Source organism: Acartia tonsa, chromosome 12, assembly GCF_053477335.1.
Source record: "Acartia tonsa isolate MP-2025a chromosome 12, ASM5347733v1, whole genome shotgun sequence".
NCBI lineage: Eukaryota > Metazoa > Arthropoda > Copepoda > Calanoida > Acartiidae > Acartia > Acartia tonsa.
The window spans coordinates 27,443,838-27,462,911 of NC_137271.1; the positions used below are offsets into that span (position 1 = coordinate 27,443,838).

At 31.3% G+C, this 19,074-nt stretch overlaps 2 protein-coding genes across 3 annotated transcripts; one reads left to right on the forward strand and one right to left on the reverse strand.

Moving 5' to 3' along the window:
* The first annotated feature begins 1,539 nt into the window (after positions 1–1,539).
* LOC145334516 (glutathione peroxidase 1-like) lies at positions 1,540–10,714 on the forward strand. Of its 2 annotated transcripts, XM_080179975.1 has the most exons (6): positions 7,747–7,823; positions 8,233–8,292; positions 8,871–9,051; positions 9,468–9,553; positions 9,896–9,972; positions 10,454–10,714. In XM_080179975.1, the coding sequence occupies exons 3-5, from the start codon at positions 8,895–8,897 to the stop codon at positions 9,962–9,964; spliced, it is 312 nt and encodes a 103-aa protein (XP_080036101.1). In that variant the 5' UTR covers positions 7,747–7,823; positions 8,233–8,292; positions 8,871–8,894; the 3' UTR covers positions 9,965–9,972; positions 10,454–10,714. The 2 variants fall into 2 exon arrangements, with proteins under 2 accessions (XP_080036102.1, XP_080036101.1); XM_080179976.1 differs by lacking the exons at positions 9,468–9,553; positions 9,896–9,972; positions 10,454–10,714 and adding exons at positions 1,540–1,618; positions 6,444–6,578 and having other exon boundaries at positions 8,871–8,926.
* Positions 10,715–11,205: 491 nt separating this feature from the next.
* LOC145334517 (uncharacterized) lies at positions 11,206–14,499 on the reverse strand. Its single transcript, XM_080179977.1, has 6 exons — positions 14,429–14,499; positions 13,368–13,431; positions 12,711–12,788; positions 12,223–12,277; positions 12,037–12,097; positions 11,206–11,733 (listed from the first exon to the last, which is right to left on the reverse strand). Exons 1-6 carry the CDS (start codon positions 14,497–14,499, stop codon positions 11,709–11,711), a joined length of 354 nt encoding a protein of 117 aa, XP_080036103.1. The 3' UTR covers positions 11,206–11,708.
* Between the last annotated feature and the right edge of the window lie 4,575 nt (positions 14,500–19,074).

Here is a 19,074-nt window from a genome sequence, read left to right on the forward strand (position 1 = left end):
TTAGGACTTGATTATAATATTGTACCTTTTTGTAATAGGAATCAGTACTTCAAAAATCAAATCTATCGGATGATTATATCACATAAAAAACTGTTGTTAAAAAAAACTTGTTTAAAATGAAAGTAAGGACATTATTGTAACGATTATAGAGTTGCTACGCTTTCTAAATCTTACCTAACTACTACAGGAATCACAATGCAAAGTTTGAAGTCAATAGAACAAATCTAACACGCCTTAATTAACGAAAAAAGCTATCCGTTACGTACAGACGTACGGACGGACGTTTGGATGTATGGACCGACCCTGATTATAGAAAAGTTTCGCTTCTAACAATTTTAATGCTAATACGACTTAACAAATATTTGATATTTAAAACTTACATCAATCAAAAGATAACAGATGCTGAATTTTTTTCATTTCTTAAAAAAAAGGAAGCTCTGGATAGATTTTAATATTTTAGGATGATGACAGAATATCATCGAAACCTAGTAGTTGGGTTAGGTGTTCATCTGTTGTGTATTTAGCTTAACATTTGCTATACAAACTATGCATCTCAACCTGGGATCGAACCCGATCCCAAATCAAATTTCAATTTGGATTCCCGTATTTTAGTTTAGATTTCAAGATATAGTTTAATGCCTTTTTACTTTGTTGTTGTCTCTCTAATCTATCATTTTCTCAACAAGGCAAGGCTTTTGAAATCGCTCAATTAATGCATTCGCTTCTGGTTTGCAATTCAATGGAATCATATTTTTGCCCTAATTGCAATCCCTTTTTTACCTGTTTTATAAAAACGCAAGATAGTGCTAGAAATTAAGCAAACAAAATTCGACAACTTAAATATTAGTATTGTATAATTTCTAGACTTTTATCACCAATTTTTATTCAACTAATGTCTTTACTATTTTACCAAAATTTCAAATCTAAATTTATTTGTAAAACGTTTATCAAAATAGATTGTATCGTAAGACTTCTTTTTTTTGCCTAAAAGTTCAATTTCTGGATTTAACTTTTCAAATTAATGGCAAATAAAACATCTAAATCAAGAATGACAATATTTTAGAATGTGGAGCTCATATAAAGAACTAAGGTTAAACATCTTTAAACAAATGGATTGAAGATTTAGATAAATATCCTAAATGCGCATTGGCATTAAAGGAAGCCTGCGGGAGATGCACTGTTTTAACTGATGGAAGAATGTCTCTTTTCTTAAATCAGGATTAGAAAATCTTAAAATATTTTCAACTCCTTACAAAGTCATTTTAAAATGTTTATAATCTAATTGTTAATGTAGATGGAGGCTTCAAATTTAGGGTATTGGGTCTAACTGTGGCAGTTTTTCAGCAGTTAAATCTTTGTATTTCTCCAGGCTTCCTTTAAGAGAAATTTTAGCTGTCTATCTAAATAATCCGTTACCTGAAACCGTTATAGAGATACTTCTTAACAAAATTATACCAATGAAATCCTATTATTTTTAAATGCTTTATAAAAAGATATTTCTGGTAGTTTTATATGAAAGAATATTTTTTATCTCTTAACTTAAAAATGTTATAAAAGTTGAGATAATAACTGATTTAAACTAGTAGACTACTCAAGATGAAGCCATTATCAGCTTCAGGTAAAAAACGATAACGTTAAATAAACCAAAATCTTTTTTTGAAAATCAAACCTAACCTATAATTTCCAGCAACGAAAATACCAAATTCTTAAATACAAATATTACTGATTCATTAATAGTATTAAAACTACTAATAGCTTAAAACCCTTACAGATCGGGGGGGGGGGGGGGGGCTCCAAGAGCCCCCCCCCTCTAGTTTTTTCAATCTCATTTTTTTTGTAGGTAAGATGGAGTGCTGTGACTTCATGACTTTTTAAGTTTAGTAATTATACGTCGGCAAGAGTTGATTTTATTAGGATATCTGGTCTGTGTCGGTCGTGGTGTCCGGTCAAAGTCGGTTGGGTAGCACCAAAATTAGAAAAAAATACGGATCTACTGCAGTTCATGGTAAAATATTGCTGGTAACGAATGCCTCCTGTTTCCTGGCAATGTTAGAAGATTCCTGGATCTAGCATAACAAGAAATATTTCTGGAGCCACCAATGTTTAACTTTCCTGGTTGCCAGCAATTTATGCATATTCCTGGCCACTGCCATGTTTGAAATATTCCTGTTAAAAAGCAATATTTCCCTTTTTAATTCCAATTTCCCTTTTATTACACTTACCCCACAATTAGAGGTTGATAAGATTCACACAACTCAAAAGTGGCTATTTTGGCATTTTTGTCTGATATGGTGGGGGGTGGGAGGGTAGTGGTGTTTCTCTGTTTTAATTAAAGGAAGTTAGGAAATGCTCTAAATATTGAAATGCTCTGCTACAATTCACAGTATATTAAAAACCTTAAACTGATTAAATGTAAATAATGAATTAGAGAGGAGGGGGGGGGGGGGGGGGGCGGGACTGAGACAAATATCATAAAAGTTCCTTATTTCTGATTTTTATCAACAGTTAATAATACAACGTTTACGTAGGTGTAAAAAGTAACAATATAAAAGTAGTCAGGAAAAACTTTAAGGTTAATAGGTCCTGGGAAGCATTTTACTATTTAGGTTAATTTGAGGGTATCATCCACAATCCTACTAAGATAAACCGCCACTAGATATTATTATATTATTATAATTTTTTGGTTTATCGGTTAGCAAGATCCCTCTGTGTAGAAAGACAGTCAAACACACACAAAAGCGGACACCCAGTTACTTATAAATAAGTATGAAACTCATTATGTAATTGTAACTTACTTTTCCTAAATATTTTACTGTAAATTATAATCCTTCACTACTTTATATTGTAGATTATAGCAGTTGCGCCCCGAGCATCATGAGACTCCGTCCGTTTTAAATTGATAGAAAGGGGGCAGAAAATAGCCTACAACCATCATGTGACCTTGTGAAGCTTCTCTAAAATGAAGAACTCAATCGAATCAGTGGTTAGTGAGATCTTAATTGAGAAAAAAACAAATATTGCTATATTGTTAGTCAACCTTGCTTGCTTGAGTTTACAAAGCATAAAAAGGAGGGAAGATAATTTGAATTTAAAACACCCGCCAAAAGTATCAGAGATTGAAATTTAAAAATGGGTAACCAATTAGCTGTTTTGTCCAGAGGTTACAAATACCAATTAAAACCCCGTATTTTATAAGATGAAATAAAAATGCCATTCAAATTTTGGCGCGAAGGTGTTCTTTCCCGTAAAGTTTATACAGCCTCAGGCGTTAATTGAATTTAAAAACTCGCGCTACGAAATTTTGGCGCGAATTTAATCATATGTGTGTGAAGGTTTATTGATTTAAATTTAAAAGTCTAAAAAAGGGAGGTAATAGAATAATTTGAAATAAAAATCTCCCGCCATAATCTAATTACTTACATGGTTTCATGGTCTGTACTGCCCAGTTTCGCTACTCTTTTTGTTGGTTTAGGCTAGAATTGTTGGCGTTATCCTCATAGAATTTTTTTTCAATTTTGATCCCCCCTCCCTGGCCGCAGCCTTTTTTTTATAATTAGGTTAGTTTAGGTTATAGGGGCTAGTATTAAGTTTTGGCATTCTATAGGCGATCAAGTTCGTTGCTTTTACTGTTTGATTTCAGAGCCTCACTTAGAAAAAAATTATTTATTAATACGATGAAAATTACGAATTTATCTCCCCCACTTTTCAATATATTATAAAAATAAAAAGGCGCGCCCAAATTTTGGCGCGAAATTGGATATGAAGATAGAAACAATTAAATGTAAAGGTAAAGATCTAACTCTCCTATATCCTTCCCCCACCTTTATTAATAAAATAATTGAAGCAACTGTCCCTTATTAATCATTGCTGTTTACCCCCTAAGAAAATGTGATAAGGGGTATGGGGTAAAAACTCCTGTAAGCCAGTAATCTTCTCTCATTGCTGGTAACCTGGAAAATTTGCAGATTGCCAGCTAACAGGAACCTAGGATTTAGGGGAATATGCGTGCTGCTGGATCCAGGAATCTTGTAATATTGCCAGGAACCAGGAAGCATTCGTTACCAGCAATATTTTACCATGAACTGCAGTAGATCCAAAAATTCTAAAAAAATCTTAATTTCTACATTATGACTTTTGTGTATAAGGGGAAACCTAAAATTTTTTTGGTGAATACTTAGATATCAATGACCTTCTGAGAAAAAAATGTGTTATGACCGTTTGACCGCTCCCTGACCGACTTTATGACCGATTTTTGTCTGGCTTTTGCTACAGACATATATCATGAATATCGTGGCTTCTATTACAGCTAGAGTCCTATAAATTTTTTTGGTAAATCCTTGAGCAACATGAAACAGATAAAAATATTAATCGGCGCCGCCAACCGCCGTTTTACCGCCGTAACCGCCGAAAATGGCGGTTTCCGTTATTTGCCGTTTTTTGGCGATGATCAGAAAAAGTAATTTTTTTTGTTATGAAAAATAAAAGTTCGTCCTAAAATTTGGTCATCCTAGCTGCAAAATTGGCCACTCTACAGCTGTTTTAAAATTTAGCGGCTGGCCGCTAAAAAGCGGCTAAGGAGCGGCCTGGCTGCTATGACTAGAAAAAGTAATTTTCTCTAAAAATACACATGAACCACCAGAAAAAAATTTTACGTCTTTATCTGTAACAGGAGCCGAAATAGAGGGGGGGGCTCTTGGAGCCCCCCCCCCCCGATCTATTAAAGGGCGAATATAGGTTTGATATAATATGAGCTTATTTCAAAGGTGCCATTATTCAGATTATAAATAACTTAAGGATATTGACATATCTAATTGTATAAGTCTGTTTATAGCTTAAAACCTTTCTAACTCAAGATAATATTATGTAATAAGTGTGGTTCCCTAAGAACTTAATTACCCTAGCATCACACAAGGCTTTGTAGCAAGGTTGAATTAAAAAGCTTTCGTTAAAGGATAGTCGTAATAACGTGGAAACCAATTAATCAGGGGTAAATATACCCATCTTCTACCTTAATACAAATTATATAAAGTAAAATATTTAAAAGTTTAAAAAACCATCAAATAATGTAAAAAGTAAAAAAAAAATAATTGATAAAATTTTCTTGGAGAAAGAATGATTTCAAATCCCTGTTTTTTTAAGGTTCGTGTGTGTGTGTGTTAAAATTGCGTACATTAGGGTTTTTATATTTTCCAGAATTAACCAATGATCTTTGTACAGAAAATAAACTTTAAGACGTATTATCTACCCTCGTCAAAACTATTGGTGCACTTCTACGCAAATTATTTCTACGCTTTTTAAAAATTGAATTAAAGAGTATATAATCTAAATTAATAAACATTTAAATTATCATTTAAGATGCGTGCCATTGTAATAGTCAATCAAACTTAAGCAAAATAGTCAAAAAAAAGTCTTGTAAAGGGCTAAAATAAACCGTTTGTCGTCAATCTCATTTATCATATGTTCAATTGAAACAGAAAATTGCAAAATCTACTTAAGGATTTTTTTGAATTTTTAAATTTGGCATAGATATTCTAAAAGTATGAAATGGCACCTTTCATATAAGCTCATATCATATGGAACCTATATTCGCCCTTTAAGGTGGGAATTGGGGCCCGAGCTGTAAGGGTTAATAAAATTTAAAAATGGAATTGTTAAAATCTTTCATTTAACAATGCAGACGAATTATTAGTAGCGAAGCTACTCTATAATTCGAAATGTCCGTCCGTCTGTCCGTCCGTCTGTCCGTCCGTCTGTCCGTCTGAGACAAAGTGGGGGAAACGTGATTTTCTCGGCTCCTAGAAAAGATAGACAGCTGAAATTTTTAGTGAAGATTCTTATAACATATGCCCATCTAATCTATACATTATTCTGTCCATCTGTCTGTTGTTTGGGGTGCTAGATCGATTCCTAGATTTTCATGTTTTTGTAATTTTCTCAACTCCTTTTTAAGATAATGGGCTGAAATTTTCAAGGATTGTTTAAATTTACATTCTACATATTTTCTTTAAGTTTTATTACGATTTTTTTTTATTAGTTGGGGTGCTAGATCGATTCCTAGATTTTTAGGTTTTCTATGGTTTACTCGATTCCTATTCATAATTTGTGGCTGAAATTATCAGGAATTGAATATGCTCATATTCTACATATTTTTATCAAGTTTTATTAAGATTTGTCTAAAAATTGCGATGCTAGATCGATTCCTAGATTTAAAAATTTTTGTGGTTTTTAAGGTTGCGTGATTTTTAAGGTTTCCTTATTTCCCTATTTTATTAACATTAATGTTTATTGTATGAAACTGCTTTATAGCATTTTTTTCCGATATCCATTCATAATTATTGAGCTTCGCTACTTATGGATGTTGTCATCCTTGTATTGTATATAACCTGTAGAAAGGGAGAAACATTCAGGTTTCTACTTCAAACTAAAATTTATACTTTATATAGGTTTACTGCTGTTGCCAGCTCTTGCGGCTGCCGCTGCTCCCTACACAGATTGTCAGCAAGGAGATGGAAGTCTTTATGATTTCACACTCAAGACTTTGGATGGTTCACAAGATGTTGCCCTGTCTGATTATGAAGGTAAAGCTAGAAAGAGATAGATTTGATAATTAAGCCCCTTTTGTGTAGAACAAAAATAATAAAGCATAAAATCGTCGTTAAACCAAAAAAAAAATATGTTGTCTTTTTTAGTAGCGAAGCTACTCTATGATTCGAAATGTCCGTCCGTCTGTCCGTCCGTCTGAGACAGAATAGGGGAAACGTGATTTTCTCGGCTCCTGTTTAAGATGGAAGACTGAAATTTCTTGTCAACATTCCCATTAATATAGAGCATAATTAAGTTTAAAACATGGATGCCATTCGGACCCCTTTTTAGCAGGTTTTAGGCTATTTTAATATTTTTCTAATTTTTCTCCATATCTTTGGTGTATATGGTCCGATTTTCAAAAATTTTTCAGTTAAAGATCTCAAAATTAAATTTCCCATCGATTAAAGAAAACAACCATGACGGTCCGACTGCCTTTTTGCAGGTTTTAGGCTGTTTTTTATATTTTTCACATTTTTCTCCATATCTTTGGTGTTTTTGGTCCAATTTTCAAAAAATTTTTTCAGTTATAGATATCAAACTTAAATTTCCTATCGTTTTTTTAAAAAAACATGGCAGTCAGACTGCCTTTTAGCAGGTTTTGGGCTATTTTTATATGTTTTACATATTTCCCCATATCTTTGGTGTTTTTGGTCCAATTTTCAAACTTTTTTGGGATATCTGTATTAAAATACTTTTTCCCATTGTTATAAGCATCTTTTATGTCGTCATCATACAAAATAAAACAAGGTTTCGTGTTTACTTTCTCCGGTAAATCTATTCTAGATTTTAAAAAATACACTTTAAATCTACTTGTACACATTCCCATCCACGAATTTTTGTGCTTCGCTACTTATAGATGTTGTCATCCTTGTTTACATTTTTATTCATACAGGACATATTCAAATTCGGTCTGTTTTACAGTTAAAAAAAGCTATAAAAAGTAGGAATGTATGTAAAAAGTAGTTGGTGGTTTAGTTACGGCAACCACTGCACTATGATTTATTTCATTTGAAGTAAACCTATAGACAGGTAGAAACCAATCTCTAATCATAAAAATAGGCTCTGTATGCCTGGTTCATGAGCTATTTTAGTTTACACAGTAAAATTTCAAATATCTAGTAAATTACAGTAATTATAGTAAATTATAATGTTTCTTTTCAGGCAAGGTAGTTCTTGTAATAAATGTGGCAACTTACTGAGGGTACGCTGTTCAGTACCCATCTTACAATGCACTCAAGGTAACTTTTTTTATTTCTTTTATTTGATTTTTTTACAAAAAAAAAACAGTTACAGACTTGCTACCTTCAGAAGTATCAAAGCTTTTTGAAATGAGAAACCAATTAAAAAGGAGTTTTTACTTTTAACTAGAAGTTTTGCTGATAAAATAATCTATAGATTACAAAAAGTAATATTGAAGTAAAGGGACACTTGTAATGGCTTCTACAAAAATTATATTGAAGTAAAGGACAATTGTATAATGTATATTGGCTTTGAGATTAGATATAGTAGACAATAATTGAATGTTTATTCCTTTTTAATACGATTTTTAAAAATCGACTATAAGTTAATGATTTCATGATTTTGGTCATGAGACAATAAAACAATACTTGTATTAATTTTATTTCTGAATTAGATAATTTTGTTTAGGAAGCTTATGATGGTTCAGTAGATATCATCGGAGTTCCCTGCTCACAGTTCTTTAACCAGGTAAACCTCATAAATAACAGGATGTGCGTCTGTCAGTGTATCTGTCTGTACCAAAGAATCTTGCTAACCACTGGATCAATATGGTTCTCTTTTTCAATGTTGCTTCTCTTAGGACCAGGGAATATTATAAGTATTTTATAGGAGTTTACCATCACCCTCCCAACATAAATAGTCCCTAAAACTAGTTTTCATTAAACCAACTAATACTACAAATACATACAAGAGCAACTGATCTTATGACCTCACAGTAGTAAACTATTTTTTTAGTATTTTTGTAATGCTTGTTACTTATGGATAAATGATTAAATTTCAGTTAAAACAAGACATGAAAAAAAGTATCATTAAATACTTTGTAGAGTTCAAGGTGTCAAATTACACGAAATAAAACCACTAAAAGTTATAAAAAGCAAAAGTTTATTAATTACACTATTAATGAATCTAACTCTAAAAATTACCATATCTTTTTAAAAATGCATAGTAGATGCTCAAAATCGGTGTACTGTAAGTTTGAATTATCTATGACTTAATAATTTAGTATATACCTAACTCTTATGTATTTTTATTCTTTATATGGATAGGAACCAGGAACCCCAGAGGAGATCATGAACGCTCTCCAGTATGTCCGTCCAGGAAACGGATTCACCCCCAACTTCCAGCTCTTTGAGAAGTCAGAAGTGAATGGTCCCAACAGGATTGACCTGTACAAGTGGGCTCTTGGTCTGTGTAGCTCTTCTCCTGTTCCTAACTTTAACCCTAAAGGTGCATACATAATAGCTTGATGTCCGTCCGTCCGTCTGATGCTTAACATCCCAGTAACCACTGAACCGATTTTATTCTACTCTTCAGGGAGTATATCTACTTGTCCTGTTTTGGTTTTAAGCTATTTTCTTAGGGAGTGGGACACCTTCAACCCTCAAAAAAAATCCCCCAATTTTTTTGTTGGTAAAAAGAGAAAATAGTTAGGTTTTTTTTGTCAAAGTGCCTTGAATCTTGAAGTTTATGAAAATTTTAAAAATCAGTTCGGTAGATATATTTAGGATTGTCTGTAAACTATTAAGTCCTTTTTTCTTCAATTGTCTCATTGTACAGTACATCTTAATACGTTTCTGGGTGAGCATACCTTTATTATAGAGTATTAGTACTTCTTAAAAGTGTATTATTAATTCTAATTGTAGGTATTTATATGTATGATGAGTTCAGCCAGGAAGATATCAGATGGAACTTTGAAAAGATTCTCTTTGACAAGACTGGAAAACCATACAGGAATTAAAATATAACATTTACTTTCTTATAAATATTCTTTTAAAAATAAGGATTATAAGGTGAATAATCTACTAATATTGAAGAATTCCTACTAGTTACAGGACTCTAGTTGTCAATTCGTAAGACTATTTTAACATGTCTACATTGTATTTCTTTCAGTTATTTGGAGTAAGGCATTTCAGTTCTAATAACATAAAGTGGTTTGACCTCACCCCAAACATAAGACACATATGATTGTTTTTTGTAAGGGAGAGCCAAATCTGACAAGCATATGTGCGGATTGACAGACATCCTTCACCTTAAATATCAGGCTCAAAATGTTATACTAAATGTCAATATTAGACGCTACCCTGCCGCCTCTGGTACTGATATTATCATGCCTGATATTGAGGAACTTCTTAACAGATAAACCAACAGGTAAAAATTACAGAGTGTCCCAAATTAGATTGCGTTTTTCATTTTATTAGATAACTATTAGAGAAGTGAATAATATTGAAAGATGTATTTTAGTAGCTAATCTACTATATATTTCTAAATGTCCGTATGTCCGACTAAAACATTTTTGAGAAAACGTGATTTTTTCGGCTCCTCTTAAAAGATAGACGGTTGATACTTCTTGTCAACATTGATGAATATAGCTGTTCTATGCAAACCTTCTCTATAAGTGTTTGTTAATGCTAGGGTATATATTCCTTCCCAATTCATTCAACTAAAAAAAGGAGGAAATGGACCCACCCATATGAATATTAGTCGTGGCGCATTATAGAAAGCAATGTTCGAAAGATTTTCTTACAATGTTTTCCTTTTCTCTAACTCTCTCAATGTTTACCCATGTCATTTTAAACAGTTTGCTACTATTGGACGTAATCCTCCTTGTTCTTAACTTTTCTTTTTTCAGAAGCTAACTCAATGAAAACTGTTGCAAGAAACTTGGACAACTATCTGTGATCCTGTAATGAATGGTGCAGCCTAAACTCTACGCCACGGAGTGGTTGCCACCAGGATGAAACTGTTTGATCCGTACAGACAGACAGACAACAGTTGTGTGCATTCAACTTTTGTCTCTGGCTGTTACACATTTTGTCAAACAGAAGGATTTGATTTGTTAAAAGATTTTTGTAATTTTTTGTTGAGAATTAAAATAAAGTAATGTAAATTACCATTTTAGTTTGTCGTGCGAAATTGATAAGTCTTCATTCGAGACTCTTTCCAAAACCACCTCATAACCGATGGCGATGAAAAAATATAGACTAATAATCTTAAATTGTCTATAAATACTTGGTTAGGTATAATGTACAAAGTATTAACCCTCTTAAGAAAATCAATTCCTTGTAATTGTATCTCCGAAAGAATGTAGTCATAATGTCGTAAGAATATCAGCAGCATGTCAATAATATCTGTATGTAGGTCTTCACCAAGCATTTTAAAAGCCATATGGTTGACTTACATCGTTGAAATTGCATAACCATAAAAAGCTTCCAGTTTTGATGGGGACTTATTTCTTCCAAAAACCATTTTTGATTGTGCAACAAATATAAGATGTTTTGTATAGGAATTTAGCAATCCCATTTATATGGATAAAAGTCTGTATAGGATAGAAATCAGTATCAGGCATTTATGAATTGCCAAAAAATGCAAAAAAAAAATAACTAACTCTCAAATCACATTTATTTCGTAAATAATTCTAACACATATTTAAATAAAGACATAATTGTAATATAAACTGTCCTCCTTTCAGCTCAAAATACAATTATCATCAAATAAGCCATGCTAAATATTTTGTCAGTTTTTCTCTGCAAATTACTAATAAAGTCATAGTTATTCACCCACACGGGATTGCACAAATTGAACTGACTAGCTAATTATAAAGATTTGGCTTACCCTGTGCCTGCATGGGATAAGGCCTAAGGGCTGTGATTTAGTTAAAAATCCCGTGTGAGTGGATTTTCAATTGAAAGAAATAAGATAATAGATTTGAATCAAATGTACAATATTTGGGCTCTGTCTTAGGATTTGTACAAAATTCTCCAATCCTTTTTTGAAAATTACAATTTAATATTCTTTATCTTATTTAATAATTTGAAGAGAAGGAACATTTTTAGAGTTACAGCAATACATAAAGAATAAATTACATATTTTTGAAAGCTTCATTTTTAGCGTTTTCCTGTTGCCCTCATTCTGAAAAATATAGATGCTGAATTATAACAACATTGACAGTATATTCCAGAAGAAATAATAAATATTTCAATATTTCTGCAAAAAGAAATAGTTATACAGAGTTCAGAAGAAAGCATATAATAGCTGATTAAGACCTAGGAAACCAATATACCGATTAAACCTATTTCAGGGCAGCTTCATGTAGATATGTTTTTAGTCTATATTTAACGATTCATGCCTTGGGTTGTTTTTGGATATTTTACTGCTTTCCCTCTCTTCGATGCTAGGAGTGCATACTCTTGTTATTTAAATAATACAACTTACTGTTTCTTAATTTCACTTAGAAGATCTTCTCTGTCAGCAATATAGTCAGGTAGCTCTAACCCTACTAAAAGCAAAATTTATCACATTATTAAGAGGAAATCTTTCACGAAACCTTTCAGGCAAAACTCTAAATATCATAAGATGATGAATGCTTAGAAATTTTTAATTTTTGAAATAAATACTTACACATTCCTCTCTTTTTCAAAGATATAGATTTAGGATAATTTTCTCTGTATGTCTCCTGAAATATAAATAGCAACAGGGGTGAAAACATCTATAAGTCGCAGAGCTCAGAATTTTTTACAGACAGATGGACAAATAATTTGTTCAGTAGATGTTCAATGGTCAGCTTAATTTTCACATTAAAATTTTTACCATCCATCTTTTATAAGGCTAGCAATCTGGATGGTAAGAATTTCAATGTCCTCATTACAGTTAGACCGACAACAAACCCTGAAATTGTAAGGTAGCTGCTCTATGATTATCAATATCTTTACAAAAAAAAATCAACTTTCTCTATTTGACAACAATTGAGGAAATCACATCTTCCCTTTGAATTTTGATATCATTTATGGCATAACCAACAGAAAGACGGACGGAAGTACATACAAAGTTAGTTATAGGGTATTTACGATACTAAAACATTAATGTGTTGAAGTAAAAATGATAATTACCAGTAAATTGTAATCAAAATCATTGATATCATAGTAAGAGTTCAGATCCTTTTCTTTCGTATTTTCCCACGGAACAAACTAAAATCAGATATTTGTATATGGAAGACAGAATTAATAAACTGCCGGCTGAATGCAGTTGCTAAAGGTTACTAAGGTCACCAGAAACAGCAGTTGAAACCCCATCATAAAAGAAACAAATTAAGTTGTAGAAAAGATTTTCATTGGTCAAAGAAAAGTTCTAAGTGTGTAAAACATTTTGGGTCATGTGATGGAAACGAAGTTGAGCGTTTCGTTAATTTTCACAGTAGCTTTTGAAAGGTTATTTTAGGTTAGGTGATTACCCGCAGATTTAGACAATTGGCCCAGGGTTAGAGCACCCCCCGCAGAGGCTAGAAATAGGAGAAAAGCTACTTTGAAAATATGACGAAACCCGCAACTTCGTTTTCTTCACATGACCCGACATTTTCTGTATCGCTTCAAAACCGATTAATATCCGTTGGATCGTATTATTTTCTACGAATATAAAAATGTACAATCATAAGATTGGTTTTAGTCTTAGAATTGTACATTTTTATATCAGCGGAAAGCTGTTTATAGCAAGATGTGATAGATAACTATTATATTATTGTTCAAAATATGAAATTTAACTGTAAATACCTGTTTGTCAAAATCTGGAAAGCTTTTTTCTTTCTCAATTGCATTATTCCTTTTATATTTGTTCCTAAAATTCCAAAGTTTATGATGCTTCATTATATAACAAGGATGACAACATCCATAAGTAGCGAAGCTCAACATTTATTGATTTGAAAAAAATAATCTTTTGAGTATGTTAAAAAGACATAAATGGAATAAATTACAAAACCTTTTAAAAATGTATAATGGCTTTTGAAGCATTAAGCTAAGAAAAAAACGTAAAATCTAGGAATCGATCTAGCACCCCAACCAATAGCAAGTCTTTATTAAACTTGGTGAACATATATAGAATGTTGACTTAATAAATCCATAAAAATTCCAGCTGTATATCTTGAACAGGAGTCGAAAAAATCATGAAAACTTGAAAAACTAGGAATCGATCTAGCACCCCAACCAATTATCATATCTTTAAAAAACTTTGTAGAAATGTGTAGAATTTTGACTTAATTAATTCCTAAAAATTCCAAACATTAATCTTGAACAGGAGTTGAGTTATTAATAAAAACGTGAAAAATCGATCTAGCACCCCAATCAATATGCAAGTCTTAAGGAAACTGAATAAAAAATGTGTAGGATGCAAATTTACTTAATCCCTGAAAATTTCAGTCGTCTGTCTTGAAAAGGAGTCGAGAAAATTACGAAAACAAAAAAATCTAGGAATCGATCTAGCACCCCAATTATCAGACAGATGGACAAAACAATGTATAGATTAGATGCGCTTATGTCATAGGAATCTTCACTAAAAATTTCAGCTGTCTATCTTTAATAGGAGACGAGAAAATTACGTTCCCACCACTCTGTCTCTAACAGACGGACGGACAGACGGACATTTTGAATTTTAGAGTAGCTTCGCTACTAATTGAATTATAGAGTAGCTTCCCTACTAAAAACCAAATGTGTATAAATAAAATTAAGCCTCAAAAAATCCTTGACACACAAACACATACAGATTATCTTAATGCTCTTAATGTGTTTAATAAACGCCCCCCCCCCCCCCCCCCCCATTGTAAATAAAATGATAATACCTGACAGAGAAAGTGTTACATACGAAGAATGTAAAGATCAAAATTTTTACACAAGAATGACATTTTTGCATTTCTATAACAATTAAGACTTTTAAAAATAGTTTTATCAATGTTACACATAAGTTACAAAGTAGGGGAACCATCACCCTCAAAAAAAGATAAATCCAGGACTTTTATTTAAGGATATGCGCAAATTTCTACTCTTGGATGTATCAGTTATTTATTTACATTTATGTTTTTTTTTCTTCAAATTTGTTCGTCACATGAAGAAAGTAGATCATGAAAAAAAACTTACTAAAATGAAAAAGGAATATTTCGACTCATACTTTTCCATCAATCAAAACTTTTTAGTCAAAGAGATTTTTCTTTTGTTTCTACATTATTTTATTCATTCATCAATTACAGCATGCTATTCTATAAAATATAAGAAACATTTAAGTAATTTTTTAACTAATGTAAAGTAAGAGGCAAAATTGTTAAGTCCCTTTTTGAAAAGATTTAAGTCAAATATAAAAAAAAACATAATTTTTAGAATGAAGGATTCAACTGATGATTTTTGAGTTGTGTTGAGAGTTTTTATACATTTTGTTTGCTCTAGAGAGTTCATTAAAAATTGTGGTATAATCCTTTTATTAAAGCTTTAGTCCACTTATACTACAACCCTACCTTATTTTCAATTTATTTAGTATTCCAAGAGCTAAGATCCTACGTGGTTCCTAACCCAATGAGTCATTAGCCCTGTAGGACCCTAGCAGGGCTTATCAAATCTTGAAATATTTTGTTGGCGTAAATTATTCCGATGGTTTTTGTGAATGTATGCATCTGAATAGGAGTGGTCAAAGCTGAATCATTATCGACTTGTCATTATTTTTATGACATGTGCCGACAGTCATATGCTTACAAAATAACACTACAAGAGATTTATAACCTAATGAAAGAAACATTACAAGAACAAGGTCACCGGGTGGTGGGGTAATTGGTGTTCTTCTTACGATTTTATGTATTTTTTAAAAATTCTATATAATAATTCTCTTGAGAGAGTTTTCTCTTCATTCTCTGTATTTCCACAGTGTTTACTCAATTTTGGATTCGTATACTCAACTCTAAGGGCTCCAGAAAGTGGTTCCCGTCTTCGGTGCTTTCCCTCCATGTTCATTGCGAGTACAGAAACACCCTTCCTTATTAATATATTAATTAATCAACTTATCCATAAAAAATCATTTGGTCATCCGTTAATATTGTTTGAAATTTTTTTTTGCGCTATATAAGGATGTTTTCATCCTTACTTGTATTTGGTTCTCCATAACAATTCAAATAATAAAATTTTAATTCTTGTAATTCGATTTGCGATTGCTTAAACAAAATGCTTTGAAGATATTTGTATTTCTTTAGAAACAAAAAACATTTTGTATTTTTACAAAATAGAAATTAATTCATCATGCCAGTTGCTTCGCCTTAATCTTATACTCGAAAATTAGGGTAAAAGGATGGTTATAAAATACCCATTTTTTGGCATGCTATAACCATTCTCCTGGCACAGTAGATCTTTGTTTTGTATGACTTGCGGGGCTATGCTAAATATTATCTATAACCTAACTTTAATTAAAATAAACAAAAGAAAACTATAATTAAGAGTGGTTGAAGGAGAGGGGGGGGGGGTGATGGCTTCTGATGGCTCGCAAGATACTATATAAGCCATGGATTTTGTTTACGGGCAATAATTAGACAATAATTAGTTAGAAATAAGTAAAATCAATGAAATGTGACATTACTATTACAAACTCACTCACATCTAGTCAGGGAGATGGTTATAGCACATAAAATAAAACTAACATCGCCTATTATAATTTTTCCACTAATATAAAAATCATTATTTTAAGACCTAAGCAATGTTTTTTTCTAATTCTTATACTTTAATAGCACGCTGTAAATGTGATTAGTTTAGAAAATTGTGACAAAGCTTTAAAACTTAATTCAAATAATCTCTAGATCATAGTATAAACATTTTTATTAAAAACTACAATATTAAAGAAATCATGAGAACATACAACTAATAAGTTTACCTTTTTTTATTGATTTAGGAACTATTATAAACTTTAAATGTAATGAAATTTTCGCTTATATCGTTGGCTAATAAAATAAGAACCTTTTCCGACTGCCTGAAAAAATGTAGGAAAAATAATATTTGTTGTGTGTGTCATATCCCTGTCCCTGAGCTTCTAAGCGCATTCATGACAAATTTACTAGATTTTAAAACGAGCAACTCCCTTATAACATCAAATACAACTACGAGTAACAGGGTTAAATAACACAATATTAATTATTATTTCTATATACATATCAAATAAATTTTATAAAGGAAAGAAAAACATAAAAAAAGTATTTAAGAAATTGATTTCTACTAAAAATCCCTTCATGCAATTTTTTTTATAAGTTAGTATAGTATTGGTCCTGATAGTGAGCAATAAAAAGTTGTCAGTAATTACAGTATAACATAAAAAGAGTGCCAAAAAGGCCTAGCAAAGGCATGGACATTTTTTTGTTAGTGGTTAAATATTAAAAAATATATATTCTATTCTACATTTGAATATGTTCGTAAGGTTAGCTTTGATTCTATAAATAAGTGCATGTTATCAAGATTTCTTTGATTTTGGTTAATGTTAACTTACAATCATAGCTCCTCTATAACCATTACATTAAATTCCACACGTATTTTGGAAATGAAAATCTTTTAGCTTTTGTTGATTAAAGATTAAAATTGTGACTTCTATGATGATTTAAAAACAAAGCTATTCTATGATTAATTCTTAAAAGATAAGTATATTCCTATAAAGTATTTCATGATAAATATTTAAAATGAATTCTCTAAAATAATTTAATATAACTTTTTAAGCGCAGCTACTCTATAATAAAGATTTGTCCGAGCGTCTATGCACTTTATACCGTCGATTCTTCGCAAATTAAAGATGCAATTCAAATGCACAGTGAGCGCAAGATTATATTAAACACTGAAAGGTAAAGAAAAAGTGTAGCCCAAACAAAAACGCAAATAAAAAAAGTGTATGCTATTTTTGTTTCTAATGTTTATTATTATGTTTTACGAATGTTTCGTTTTACTTCATTTTCTCTGTTTTATTATTTTGCATTTTATTCATTTGTTTGCTGATTTTGCACTACTTAAGGACAAAATCTTTCTGATTTAAATCATGTAAAAATTTAATGAAATTCAAAATTTGTTTGAATATAATTGAAGACGAATTTTGCAGGAATTTATGTTATTCAGTCTGTCATGCGAATTTATGTGCAGACTTGACGTAATCTATATTTTTGCACATTCATGTTGCATTCATAGTATTATAAGTCTGATTTTTACTCATTTTAAACTTCCAATGTGATTATATGGTTAAGGCAATTTCCCTTCTGTCGTTGGGGTTTAAAATCTTATGCTTCCTAGATTTTATCGTTTAAAAAATCAGTTTACTTTATCCTTTATCTTTATACTGCACAAAAATGTAAATAAAAACAAGGATGACAACATCCATAAAAGCGAAACACTGAAACGGTAGGACAAACGGACATGAACACTTATATATTGTCAGAACTAAATAATATAAATATAAATATATAAGAGTCGAAGCAAAATTCTAAGTAAATTTGTTAAAAAAATGCTTTATACAGGATAATGTTTATGGACATACCTACATTTTTAGGACCTGATTATAGAGTTGCTTCGCTTATAACATTATACTTTGTTCTCCCAGGAATCAATATACCAAAAATCAGATCAATCGGATGATTTGATCACATAAAAATTTGTTGTTAAAAAAGTAAAAAAATCAACATGTTTAAAACGGACGTACGGACATTTTGGTAATGATTATATAGAGTTGCTACGCTTTCTAAATCGTACCTAACTATTAAAGGAATCACCATGCAAAATTTGAAATCGATAGGACAATTCTAACATGCCTAAATTAACGAAAAAAGCTATCCGTTACTGACGTACGGACGTAAGGACCGACCCTAAATATAGAAAAGCTTCGCTTTTAAAAATAGAAAATTATAGTATGTATAGCATAGCTCAATCTAGAATTTACGCTCGTTGGTTTTTCATGGAACTGAACGAATATTATCTAAAATATTCAAGTGATTGTATGTATGTCCAAAAATATCGCATAAACAACAAAAATCAAAGTACAATAATCTTTATGGAAGCACGGTATTGGTTAGTGGCAAGTTTCAGGTTATTTTGCAAGAGAATATACAACTTATCTCTTCTTAATTTAAAACAAAGATTAATGAAAGTGAATCCTTTACATCTCAGTCTCTGAGACATATTTTTTTCGATATATTATTAATTTTAAAAAGATCTTTTCATTACCTATTAAATGTCATCAGTGATCACCTTTATTTATTTCTATTTTATCGATAAAAACTTAGATGTTTTATGCCAACAAAATGCTTGATGTAATAACAGGAAATTCCGTTCTTTTTTTTATTGGCGGGTATACTTGTCCCTGTAGTTGACTCATGTTGAGTTTCCTGCCAATTATTCTTTTAATTATCTGTTTTATATCATTATTAAATTTGTCTTGATTTCGTCTTTTTCTGTATAAATCATTTAATATAAATCAAGAAAAGCGGGG

Bases quoted from the DNA above. Each gene is read 5' to 3' on its own strand.
- LOC145334516 (XM_080179975.1), top strand. From the start codon at position 8,895: ATGAACGCTCTCCAGTATGTCCGTCCAGGAAACGGATTCACCCCCAAC. The intron at 9,052-9,467 runs GTGCATACATAA...TTCTAATTGTAG, and splicing joins TCCTAACTTTAACCCTAAAG to GTATTTATATGTATGATGAG. The intron at 9,554-9,895 runs AGGAATTAAAAT...AATGTCAATATT, and splicing joins ACAAGACTGGAAAACCATAC to AGACGCTACCCTGCCGCCTC.
- LOC145334517 (XM_080179977.1), bottom strand. From the start codon at position 14,499: ATGCAAAAATGTCATTCTTGTGTAAAAATTTTGATCTTTACATTCTTC. The intron at 12,278-12,710 runs GTAATTATCATT...TTTATATTTCAG, and splicing joins ATTTTGATTACAATTTACTG to GAGACATACAGAGAAAATTA. The intron at 12,098-12,222 runs GTAAGTATTTAT...TGCTTTTAGTAG, and splicing joins TTTGAAAAAGAGAGGAATGT to GGTTAGAGCTACCTGACTAT.